General features: G+C 38.6%; 3 protein-coding genes across 6 annotated transcripts in view; 1 reads left to right on the plus strand and 2 right to left on the minus strand.

Moving 5' to 3' along the window:
• Positions 1 to 6,403, minus strand: part of RPRD1B (regulation of nuclear pre-mRNA domain containing 1B) — a 52,735-nt gene extending 46,332 nt beyond the window's left edge. Inside the window, exons 1-2 of the mRNA XM_045528606.1 lie at positions 5,774 to 6,403; positions 796 to 925 (exon numbers count right to left, since the gene is read on the minus strand). Of these exons, the coding sequence (XP_045384562.1) occupies positions 796 to 925; positions 5,774 to 5,924 (281 nt within the window). The 5' untranslated portion in view covers positions 5,925 to 6,403. The remainder of the gene's footprint in view (positions 1 to 795; positions 926 to 5,773) is intronic.
• Positions 6,404 to 6,408: 5 nt separating this feature from the next.
• TTI1 (TELO2 interacting protein 1) overlaps positions 6,409 to 13,251 on the plus strand; it is a 47,391-nt gene continuing 40,548 nt past the window's right edge. For all 4 annotated transcript variants that reach the window (XM_045528602.1, XM_045528603.1, XM_045528604.1 and 1 more), the window contains exon 1: positions 6,409 to 6,467. The gene's annotated coding sequence lies outside the window, so the exon portion shown is untranslated. The remainder of the gene's footprint in view (positions 6,468 to 13,251) is intronic.
• Positions 11,108 to 11,608, minus strand: LOC123622352 (40S ribosomal protein S25). Its single transcript, XM_045528607.1, has one exon. The coding sequence runs from the start codon at positions 11,550 to 11,552 to the stop codon at positions 11,175 to 11,177; it is 378 nt and encodes a 125-aa protein (XP_045384563.1). The 5' UTR covers positions 11,553 to 11,608; the 3' UTR covers positions 11,108 to 11,174.

Consider the following 13,251-nt stretch of genomic DNA (forward strand, 5'->3'; position numbering starts at 1 on the left):
CTTTTGCAAAGATCTACTTATTTTTATGTTTGCTTATAATATTCTATTGAAAGATAGTTTTTCCTCTGCTTTTCCTGGACATCTAATTTGTGCCTACAGAAAGCTTTTGTTTTTAAATGAACAAAAATTATTTATAAAAATTTTAATCCAATGTATGCTTTCTATATTAATGATATATGTGCTCTAAGCTCTACTCCTCTCTGTCACAAAAAACAATCGCAGCAGACTTAATTAATACAGCCAGAGCAAACACCTACTTTCCATACTAATAATTACCATTTTTGCAGTTATAGTAATGACTAATATCTTTAGTAAACTGACACCTAGAAATCCAGAAGGAAGTAAAAAAGAAGGCAAAAGCCACTAATATCTTGCTATTGAGGTTATGTTACTAAAAGGTTCCCTTACTAGTTAGCTTTGTTTTTTGATTATAAGCTAATGAGACAACTCAGTCAAACCAAGGAAAATACCACTCAAGAAATAAATTCTATAAATGAATGTACCTGGGGGAAAAGATGTACTTCAAGTGCAAGGCTGAATCTCTTTATTTATTTTACTTTTATGCTATCCTTCAGAAATAAAGGCTGAATCTCTTTAATGTATCAAAATGTTTACATATCTCAAAATAGTTCTTAAGGGCCCAAAAAACATAAAACCACAATTTGGCCTCCACAACTCACTATAAACTAGGAAGTTGTTGATTTACAAAGGCTATCATAGAAAAGGAAAGAACAAAAAGGTGGCAAATGTAATGCATTTAAAAACACAACAAAACAAAACAAAAAGACAACATACCTGGCAACATGAGAAAAAGCATCCACAAGGACAGATTCAAATTCTCTAGTGAATTCAGGTCCTTTCCTTTTACTGTTTTGGATGACATCATTTGCTAAATACAGAAAAGTAAGCTTTCTATTTGATTTGGCTGAAAAACAAAAAAGAGGATAATTTAACTTACACCAAAGAAATTCTCAATTCACAATTCTTTTGCCCTAGGATACTCCTAAAGAACACTAAGACAAGTATTATCTACTTAAGGTCCAGTAGATATATTTATAAAGACAACTAAGAAATAGGTTTGGGAATATAATTTAAAAAAAGAAAAAAAGAATGGGCCATCTTCATTTCTGTGTTATTTTAACCAGGATAATTAACAGTAAAAATGAACATAATCTAAAGAAAATTTCCAAAGGATAAGCATTCAATATTAATGTTAAAACCAAGGCTTTCCTGTATTTATTGCAAAGATGAGCATTTCTAACTCACTCTCAATTATCAAATATTCCAGAATGAAAGACTGAGTTAGGTCTGAATTTTAAAATATTCTTGTAATTTATGCTCCTAAACTGAGAATTTATCTTTGACACCTCAATAACCACAATCAGTCAATGGTATCAATTCTACAATACAGAGGAATCTCTAGATGCACCAATGGATATTTACCTCAAATATAAATATACATTAATACTACATTATTATTGAAAATTTACACATCTGAAATCTGGATATGCAAAATTATGGCTCCCACAAAAACCATATTTTTTCTCCCTTATTTATACAAAATGTAGTAGTTGCTATTACTCTATATGGTATTATATATTAAACCATAAAAACCTCATGCAATATGTCTGAGTTACAGTTGTTTGGGGGAACATTACCGAATTTCCTGGCTTCTATGCACATAACTTCTCAACCATAAAGTTACATCACTACCATTTTTGGTCCCAGTTTTCTTTTAAAAGACATAAATAAAAACATAATTAGATATTTCAAAACACTAAGTTTTCTCCAGTGCTTAAAGCACCTGAAAAATTCAAGCAAATTAGATGTCAACCTTTACATACCTGAGTAACTAGTCTTTGCTCTATTTCTCTCAGAAACCACTTTTTTGTTTCTTTTGAAATGCACAAAGCGCATACAGGGTCTGACACAGCAGGCATAAGATCTGACATTTTAAAATGTAGCTACAGGAGAACAACCCAAGTTAAACACAAGATGTTTAAAGCACATTACAGTTTAAGCTGGTGTCTTAAAATGCTCATAAAATTAAATATAAATATCTTGAATTGTCTTAATTTTCTGGCAATAACCTAGTTTAGGTGGCCAACTGATGAGAATATTGGGAACTATCTTTATCTATCTTTAACTGTTCTAATTATTACTCAAAAGCAGAACAAAAGTGTTAATAGCTACAATATGCTACTGTTGCAACAAAGGTATGATTATGGCAAAAGGCTTAAAAGAAAAAAACCTTGCTCTGGGAAGTTACAGTAAGTAAAACTACCACATCTATAATGCCATGAAAGTTAGCAGATTGAAAAGTAAAAGAGAACTTCAACAAAGCAAATTTGATTAAGTGGAGCTTTACAAATTTCATATACTTTATGTTAAAAAACCTAGAATCCACAGTGTAATATGTCAATTTGGACATGCAAGATTTGATGCATTTTTCAGAATTACAAGTAAGATATCTAAGAGGCCTCAGAGCCAAGGTTATCGCTACAACGTCAATTAATTGCCGTCATCCTCAAACTTAACAATAGGCATTTATTTAGGATAAAATTGTATCCCTTCACGTTCAGCATCCTCAAAAGTCGACATAAGTACCATGTGTATACAGGTGCTATAACAAAACCCTAGTGCTCTTGAGAATACAGAGTCATATTACATACCGCACATACTCACCCCTCCATTCCAACCTTGGATGACAACTCACTTGTTCAGATGTCTTTCCAATATGACAAAATAGATCCTTTCACTCCCTACCTGTGCCCATTTCCAAATGGCCAAACTAGTTGTTAAGCAAAGTTTAAATAAATGGCTAACCAAAAATTTTCACTTGTTTGGCAGGTTTTGATGTCTAGAGTAAGTCTTAAAGTAATTTTGAAAAAAAGGCCTATTTACCTACATTCAGGCCAAGATACAAAACATCATTACAAAATATTCAACCAAGAGCATTCTACCCCAAACCATTCCATAAAGGGGAGAAGTTCTACTTAGAACAGAACACAAAGGGAAAAATTAAGAATTATTCCTAGAAAATGGAAAGATAACAAATCAGGAGTACAGTATTTAAGCAAGAAAAAGTAATTTTTGTAAATCTTTTAAATATTTTGAAGGCAACTCAGAGAAACTACAAGCATCTTAAATAGGGAAAATGACCACAGATAGAACCTAAGGGGCTAGTCAATTTGAACATTATGACACAAAATTCTTTTCCACTTTAGTGTGTGGGTACTTTCAATTCATGAAGGAAGTCTAGATACTAGGAAGCTGCGTCTTGGTGCTTGGGAGAGCAGCATCTCCTAGCTCTGCACTGTCCAATATGGTAGCCACTAACCACATGTGGCTATTGAACACTTGAATTGTGGCTACTAAAACTTGGAAACTTTATTTTCAATTGTATCTATCTAAAATTTTAGTTCCTTAGTCACATATTTTAAGTGCTCATTAGCCACATATGGCATGTGGCTACTTTGTTGAATAGCACAGATAGAAAACGGCTATTATCACACAAAGTTGTATCAGACAGTACGATTTAGATCCTTTACTCAACCATGAAAATGGTTTCAGAGACCATGATTTAATTCTTAACTATTTTTAAACTGTGTAACAAGCACCATGATAAATGTTACAGAAAAACAGGAAGGTCCAGTTTCTCTCTCAAAACACAATCTATTAATAATAAAAAAGATACAACTCATATGAATGAAGTAAATGCTGAGTTGGTGTGATGGGGTGGGAGGGAATTCTAAGAAATGAAAGCACTACAGGTTTGGTTGGAGTCAGATGACCACTTTCACTTATCAAGCGCACTGAGTACTTAAAAAAGCACAAGTTTTGGCAACAGACAGCTCTGGGCTCATGCCCCAGCTGTATGCCCCTGAACAAGGCACTTAATCTCTCTGTACCTTTATCTTCTCATCTATAAAATGGGGATAATAATGCTGGCCTACTTACAACATAAGGCTCTATCACGAGATTAGGGATTATGAGGCTTCATAAACAAATGCACTCTCTAAATTGTTATTTTTCAATAACTCAAATAGGGTGAGGTGAGGAATCAAGAAAGCTTCACAAAAGAAGTGACACATGAGATGGACTTTGTCTCCAAGGTCCCACCCAATAGGATTCTGTAGAATGGCGATTCACGTTTGTCTCATCTCAGCAGATATTACAAATTATATTTGAATGGCACAGTAGGGTACAGGAAGGAGGCTCTAGGAGCCCCAGGCTCAATCCTCCAACTGCCCGGAGGGCTGAGAGGATCCCTATCTCAGTACAGCACATGATATTTTCGAGTCCTTGCTAGGGGGCTAGAACTTGGTCTCCTGAAAGAATCCTGGATTTTGGTGTCTGTCAGCCTGTAGTCTGAGTATCAAGTTCAAAGGCCTTGAAAATACCACTTAGCCACTTCAGTTTCCTCATCTGTAAAATAGGGTGACACCCCCCCTTCACAAAGAGTAGAGCACACATGCAAATTCGCTTCCTAAGCTATAAGCGGCCTACCACATACAGGGGGTCCAAAACAGCTCTGAGCTTCATTTCTCCAGCCATCTGTTATGAAACTTTTCAGGGCATCAGGTAGGAGTGCAGGTGCCCATTGTTCCTCACCAGACTGTAAGCCACTAAAGGCAAAGACCATGCCTCACATTGAGTAATCAATAGTCCCATCTCACTATGATTTATAGAGTGCCTACACTGTGCTCGAGATCATCAATATTCATTTGGATTATACTGTTTATTCCCCACAAGTTATTTGAGCCTCACTTTTTCCTCATCTGCAAAGTTCCAACTTCACAGGGCTCTGAGAATTTTTTTAAAAATGACAATGTATATAAAGATATTGACACTGCACTTGGCATATAATAAAGGCACAGTAAATATCAGTTATCATGTCCATTTTATAGATAAGGAAACTAAAGGACAGACAGGTTAAGTCGCTGGGGTCAGTAAGTGTCAAAGTCAGGCTTAAATTCCAGGCTGTTGGCAGAAGCACCATGCTATTAAGTGTCCAACCCAGTACCTGAAACATAATAGACTGAGTTTAGTGAATGTCTGTAAGATCCCGAACAGGGCCTGAAATCAATAGCAGCTGCATGAGAGGAGCCTGAGAGGTAAGGTCTAGGTGGTGGGCCCCTTTAGCTCTCTAAGATGGGAGAGACTACCCACTTCACAGGGTTGTTCTGAAGACTGAGTGCGAGGATATATACAAAGGTCTTAGTATAGTGACTGGTATGGAATAAAGGCTTTGTTAGGGGTAGCTAACCTTGTCTCCGTCTTACAGATGGAAAAACAGACACAGGGAGATGAAGAAACTCGTCCAGCATCATGTAGCCAATAAATCGCTGAGTGGGGACTCCCATCTAGGCAGTCTGACTTCAGAGCCCGCTAGCTCTTACTCCAAATGCCCAGCACAGGGTCTGACACATAACAGGCTAGGTTATGTGTCCCGTTCACAGGAGCTGAATGCAGCCGAGACAGTAACAATCACAAGTGTCAAGGGGAGCCTGTGGGGAAAATGGCTCAATAAACTGAAAATCTGGGCACCTGAGCCCCAGTCCGTGGAATCTCAGACAAGCACCTTAAACCTTCCCAGGCCTGGGTTTCCTTCTTTGAGAAATGGGGATAACATTGTCGCCAATCTCAAAAGCACGATCAGAGGCCAAGCCTGGAAAGCAAGGCTCAATTAAGCAGCTAGTGGGGCCTGAGGAGTAGGGTGGGCAAAAAGACAACCCGAGGAAGGCCCAGGGGGTGGGGAGGAGGTGTTTACCTTTGCGGAGTTCGCGGTGCCACACGGAGACTATTGGTCCTGCGTGTTTGCGGTGGTGGATGAGCCACAGGGATAAGGTCTGCACGCTCTGCTGAGAGTTGCTTAGCTCTGAGAGCTTCTTCTCCAGCGCGGATTCGGAGAAGGAGGACATGGTGGTGGTGGTGAGGCCCGGCAGGGAGCGGCCTGGGCCGCCCAGTGCGGCGGGAAGAGCGACGGCACGAGGCCGGGGCTTCACTTGACAGACTGCGGGACTCTTTACCGACTGACAGACGGCCAGGGGTGCAAGGAGGGGGAGGGGATAGGTCTCCGCAGTAACAGTCGCCCGCGCCGCCGCCACAAGATGGCCACCCGACCTCTCACCCCGCCGCGAGAACGGGGTCAAAGGGCAAGGGCCGGAGTACCGGGGCACAGAGAAGCGTCGGAGCTGCAGAAAAATGTACCTTTGGAGGTGGTGGCCTCTCTGAACCTCGCTCAGGAGACTTTGAAAAAGACGGACCGAGGGAAGGAGCACAGTTCCCTGGCCCCCAGAAGGCGCTTTGACCGCTCGTGCCTGCGCGCCGGCGCAGTGGAGCTCGCCGGACCCCTTTCTCTCGCTCCCGCAGAACCTTTCTGGCGCGGCACGGCGCGCTGCTTAGCGCGTCACTTCCGGCGGAGCGGAGGAGGAGGGAGAGTGAGGGAAAGGCTGGAAAACGAGGTAAGGGAAGAGTGGCGGGAACAAGAGGGAGCCGTGCAGCTGGGAGCCCGTAGAGGGGAATCTTGAGGGGACACTGAAGCTGAGAGACCATGACCTGGGTATGGGAGGGGCCTTCCTTCTTCACTTGGGAGGCGCCAGGCCGCACTTTTTCTCCGTACGTGTTCTGCTTTTTGGTTGCCCCCCGCCAAGCTCGTTATTGGTTTTTCCAAGCCACCCACGTGGGTTTTTCACGCCTCCAGGCCTTCACGCCTTAGCTCTTATTCTTTCTCTCCAAAGGTGATGGCCCCGTTTCTCACCTGGTGAGCTCCTACTCAGCCTCCAGGACCACCCTTTAATGTCCAGTTTAATCTGTAAGAGCGCCGCCATGAAACACACATTTGTGCTCTGGGCTCTAAGGTGGTTTCTTCATTCAGGGTATTACTTGCTGCCCTAGCCCTCTGGGAGTCCAGTTGACTGTTTCTCAAATTTAAGTAAACAGGTTAACTTTGGGGGGGGGGGGGGTGAAACCGAGGGAACTATCTTATCCTCCTAGTGCGTTCATTGATCTCGTTTTAAAGAAACACTATTTCAGTGTTTGTTAAGTGTTTAAGAAACACTAAAGAGACTCTAAATCCTGACCCTATTTTTTTAAAGTTTTAAATCCCAGTTATCAAATCAGAGAAATTTCGTCTTTCTAACTGCCACAGGGATGGTGGTAGGGAGTTAGGTTATCATAAACATAACAATTTTTAAATTTTCTCATCATCATAGAACTTCTAGTTGTGGGCAGACCTTAGTTTCCTTAAGTTTCCTTATGGGCGTCTTCTAGTTGATGCCTGCTTTTGCTTTGACTGCACTGTTTTGTAATTCTTTGCTTAGATGTTTTTACCCGTTGTCCAGACTAGAATCATCATAATCATAGCTAACATACTGAGTGGTTGTTATGTGCCAGATACTGTTTTCACATAGTAACTTATTTAATCCTCACGATAAAGCTATGAGATAGGCATTGTATTATCCTCATTTGACAAATGAGGAAACAGGCTTAGAAAGGTTAAGTGACCTACCCAAGATGACATTACTAAGATTTGAGGGAAAGGACTACATCTAAGCCATCTTTTTGACCCCAGGTTAAAAGAGGTGAATAGCCTAGAATCACATAGCCAATATCTGGTCATAATTATAACTGAGGGCTTTTGAACTCAAATCTAGACCATCTTTCCATATTAAGTAACACTGTCATATACTGAGCACTCTTATACCAAGTCATTGTATTAAGCACATTACATACGTTCTTTTATTTAATCCTTACATCAGTCCTATGGGGTAAAGATTATTATCACTCTTTGATAAATGAAAAAACATAAAACTTGGGTAACTAAGCTATCCAAGGTTAATTGGACATACGTAGGATATGGCAGAGCCAGGAGTCAAATCAAGATGATCTTATGTCTGATACCAAATCCTTCACTCTTGCACCAGTGGTTTTTCATGCATTCAGCAAATAATTTTTGAGCACCTATGTCTGAAGTACTATTCTAGGCAAACAGGCAAAATCCACGTCCTTGGAAGTTTGCCTTCTACTGGGAAAGATAGAAAGACAAACACGCAAGTATAAAATGAGTCAAAAAGTGATAAATGCCTTGCATAAAAATCAAGATGGGTAAGGAGGATGAGGAATGTGTATGTGTGGACAGATAGGCATCTATTATATATGCTGGTCAAAGAAGTCCTCACTGATAAGGTAACATTTGATCAGAGCCCCGAAAGAAATGAGTGAACAAGCTATATGCTGTCGTTCCAGAAAGAGAGAAAACCAAGTTGAGATGATTGTTGGCACTTTGGAGGAACAACAAGGGGGACAGTAAGGATAGAGTGATATGAGTCAGAAGGGTGGTTGGAAATGAGCTCAGAAAAGTAGCAAGGGACCACATCACAAGGGGACTTACAGACAACAGTAAAGACTTTGGATGTTACTCTGAATGAAATGAGGTCCATTGGAAAGTTTTGAATAAAGAAGGAACAATTGAAGCTGTTAGGTAGAAACTAGTAAAGGTGCAAGGGTAAAAGCAGGAAGACCAGTTTGTCAACTGTTAAAACCCAGGTAAAAGCATGACTAGGACCAGGGCTATGTCAAGGTTGTGTTGAGAGAGGGACAGAATCTGGGGATATTTTAGAGAAAGAGGTAACAGGATTTGCTAACAGATTGGATATGGAGTATGAAAGAAAGACAAGAGTTTAAGTGGCTCCAAGGGCTTTTGGCCTAGTCAACCATAAGAATGGAGTTACCATTTCCTGAATTGCAGAAAGCAGATTTGGGGAGTAAAAGCATGTGTTTGTATTTGGACATGTCTGATTTGAAATGCCTGTTCTAGTATAGATATCTAATAGGCAACTGGGTTTATGGGTCCAGAGTTCAAGGGAGAGATCTGGGCTAGAGATAGAAATGTAGGAGTCATAAGGGGGCATAGGTATAAAAAGAGACTGTGTCCTAGGACACTTCAACATTTAGAGGTCTGAAAGATAAGGATAATAGGATTATGTGATTTTTCTTCTGAAGGTTATTAAGCTTACTAATATTAATTACATAGATTGATTTTCAAATGTTGAGCGAGCCTTGCCTCCAGTAAACCCACTTTGTCATGGTATATAATTTTTTTACATACTGCTGAATTATATCTCTTAATATGTTTAAGATTTTTGTGTCTATACTCATAAGAGAAATTGATATGTAGATTTTTTAAATTTTTATATTGCAGGATTGGTGTTAGTTCTATTTTAAATGCTTGGTAGAATTCACCAATGCAACCATCTTGGCCTGGAGATTGCCTCTCTGCCTGCCTGCTTCCCTCCCTTCCTTCCTTCCTTTTTTATGCAGTTTTTAAATGACAAATTAAGTTTCCTTAAAAGTTATAAGGCTGTTCAAATAATCTATTTCATATTATGTGAGTTGTGGTAGTTTGTGTTTTGTGAGGAATTAACCATTTTGCCTAATATGTCACATTTATATGTATAAAGTTATTTGTGGTATTCCCTTAGTTTGTTTTCTGTTGCTTATAACAGAAAACCTGAAACTAGGTTATTTATAAAGAAAAGGAATTCATTTCTTACAGTTATGGAAGCCAAGAAACCCCAGGTCTAGGGGCTGTGTGTAATAAGAGCCTTCTTGCTAGTGGGGACACCAGAGTCCCAAGACAGCACGGGATATCACATGGCAAGTGGGTCAAGTGTGCTAGCTCAGATCTCTCTTCCTCTTATAAAACCACCAACCGTACTCCCATGATAACCCATTAATCCATTCATGGGAGCAGAGCCTTCATAACCCAATGACCTCTTAAAGGCCCCACCTCATAATACATTGGGGATTAAATTTCAACGTGAGTTTTAAAGGGGACAAATATTCAAACCATAGCATTGCTATATTATCCTTTTGATGTCTGCAGAGTTGATAGTATTATCGCATTTCATTACTAATATAGGAAATTTATGTCCCTCCCATCATCAGTCTTGCTAGAAGTTTATCAATTTTATTGATCTTTTCAAAGAACCAATTCTTTGTTTCGTGGACTTTCTGTTGCTTTCTGTTTTCAATTTCATCAATTTCTGCTCTGATCTGTATTATTCCCTTCTTTCTGCTTGCTTTGGGTTTATCTTGCTCTTCTTTTTCTAGGTTCTTGTAGTGGAAATTTAGATTTTTGATTTGGGACCATTCCCTTTTTCTAATATATGATTTAGTACTATAAATTTAACATCTCAGCATGGCTATAACTGTATCCACAGATTTTGATATGTTGTATTTTCATTTTCATTGATTTCCATGTTTTTTAAAAATTTCCCTTGTGGTTTCTTCTTTGTTTTGTGGATTATTTAGAAATGTGTTGTTTGGTTTCAGGTGTTTGGAGATTTTTCTGTTATCTCTCTGTGATTTTAAGCTTGATTTCATTGTGGCTGGGGAATATACTCTATGATTTCAGCTCTTTTACATTTGTTGAGGTTTGTTTTATGGCAGGATATGGTCTATCTTGTTATATATTCTTTGGGCACTTGAATGTGTATTTCCTGTTGTGGTGTGGAGTGTTCTATAAATGTCATAGATCTTGTTGGTTGATGGCAGTATTGAGTTTTCCCATATCGTTACTGATTTTGTGTCTGCTTATTCTATCCATTGTTGAGAGAGGAATGTTGAAGTCACCACCTATACTTGTGGATTTGTCTACTTTGCCTTTTAGTTTTATCCATTTTTGTTTCACACATTTTTATGGCTGTTTTATGCATATACATTTAGGATTGCTATTTCTTCTTAGATTTACCCTTTAAACATTATACTCTGTCTCTGGTAACTTTCTTTACTATTGGAATATTTAGACCTTTTACATTTAATATAATTACTGTTGGCCCTCTGTATTTATGGGTTTCGCATCCATAGATTTAACCAGCCATGCGTTGAAAATACAGTTGACTCTTGAACAATACAGGTTTGAGCTGTGCAGGTCCACTTATATTCAGATTTTTGTCTGCCTCTGCCACCCCTGAGACAGCAAGATGAAGCCCTCATCTTCTTCCTCTTCAGCCAACTCAAGGTGAGGACAAGGATGAACACCTTTATGGTGATCTACTTTCACTTAATGAATAGTAAATATATTTTCTCCCTTATGATTTTCTTTTTTTTTTTTTTTTTTTGATTTAATAAAGTTTTATTTTTCCAAATATACAGTTTGTTTGACCTCTTCACGCATCTTCACCAGCAGCTGGGGCATCTCCACCCTTGGTATTTCTGGTGTAAATTACTTGAGCTCTGTGCTTTGAAACCAGCTTGATAAGTCCTTTACTAAGGAGCTCCTGAAGGGCTGCCCTGGCCAGGGAACCTCGAATCTTCAGTCTCTCAGAGACCACAGCTGGGGTTATAAGCTTATAGTTGGGAACTTCCTTACAGAGCTTGTCATACGTAGCTTTGTCAAACAAGACTAAATTGTTGAGCTTGTCCCGAACTTTGCCTTTGGACCACTTCTTCTTTTTGGCCTTGCCCCCAGATTTGTTCACTGGGTCTTTGTCTTTCTTGGCCGACTTTCCGGCATCCTTCTTCTTCTTGTCGTCCTTGGGCGGCATTGCGAAGCTTGGAGAAGCGCCGCAACTGCAGCAGCCTTGTTAAGATGTCGGACAAAAAGGCATGATTTTCTTAATAATATTTTCCTTTCTCTAGCTTACTGTATTGTAAGAATACATGCATATACAAAATAGGAGTTAGTTGACTGTTTATGTTATTGGTAAGGCTTCCAGTTGACAGTAGGCTATTTAGTAGTTAAGTTTGGGGAGAGTCAAAAGTTACAGCGGATTTTTGACTGCTAAGGGGGTTGGCACCCCTAACCCTCACATTGTTCAAGGGTCAACTGTATTTGGAAAAAATAAAAATAACAATACAATGATAAAAAAATATAATTTAAAAGATAATATATAATAGTATAACAACTAATTGTGTAGCATTTACATTGTATTAGTATTATAAGTAATCTAGAGTTTATTTAAAGTATACAGAAGGATGTGCATAGGTTATATGTAAATACTACGCCATTTTATATAATGTACTTGAACATCCTTGGATCTTGGTGTCCACAGAGGTCCTGGAACCAGTCCCCGTGAATACCAAGGGACAACTATATTGATACGTTAGAGCTTAAGTCTGCCATTTTGTTTTTTGTTTTCTGTTTGTTCTGTTTTTTTGTTTCTCTGCTTTCTTTTTCCAGCCTTCTTATGGGTTACTGGAACATTTTTTAGAATTCCATGTGATTTATCTATAATGTTTTTGATTGTATCTCTTTTTATGTACCCTTTTTAGTGGTTCCTCTAGGTAGTACATTATGTGTACATAACTTATCTTTACCAGTTCTAGGAAAGTATAGAAACTTTATTTCCCTTTATATCTCTTTACTCTCCCCCATTTATAATATAATTGTCCTTAAAATTTTTTCTGCATACATTTAGAACCACATCAGACAGTTTGTAATTTTTGCTTCAATTGTCAAACACAATTTCAAAAACTCAAGAAGATACAAAGAGCTTGTTGCATTTATACGTATATTTGTTTAAATTTTTATTTATTTTTTAAGAGGCCAGATCTCACTGTGAACTCCTGGGTTGAAAGGATGCCTCCCACTTCAGCCTCCCAAGTAGCTAGGATTACAGGAATGCATTACTGTGCCTGGCTCATTTACATACATTTTTGCTTATCATGTTCTTCTTCCTCACTGATGTTCTAAGATTTGTTTTTTTATTGTTTCCTTTCTGTTTAGAGAACTTTCTTTAACCATTTATTTACAGTAAATCTGCTGGTGACAAATTCTCTTAGTTTTCCTTCATCTGAGAATGTCTTGATATCCTACATATATGATTCTGCATTGACAATTTTTTTTTTTTTAGCACCTGGAAATTATTGTGCAACTTCCTTCTGGCCTTCGTGGTTTCTAATGAGAAATCTACTGTCATTCTAGTTATTTTTTCCCTGTAAGCAAGGTATCATTTTTCTCTGGTTGCTTTCAAGATTTTTTGTCATTAGTGTTCAGGAGTTAAATTATGATGTGTCTTGGTATAAATTTCACTCAATTCCTTGAACACATAGATGTGTGTCTGTTGCCAAATTTGGGGAGTTTTCAGTCATTGTTTCTATGAATATTCTTTCAGCCCTGCCATCTTTCTCTTCTCCTTCTCAGACTCTTAGATCTTTTGATCTTTTGTTATAGTTCCACAGGTCCCCAAGGCTCTGTTTGTTTGTTTATTTTTTTCAGTCTATTTTCTCTGTGCTGTTCATATT

Source organism: Lemur catta, chromosome 17 (genome assembly GCF_020740605.2).
Source record: "Lemur catta isolate mLemCat1 chromosome 17, mLemCat1.pri, whole genome shotgun sequence".
Taxonomy (NCBI): Eukaryota; Metazoa; Chordata; class Mammalia; order Primates; family Lemuridae; genus Lemur; species Lemur catta.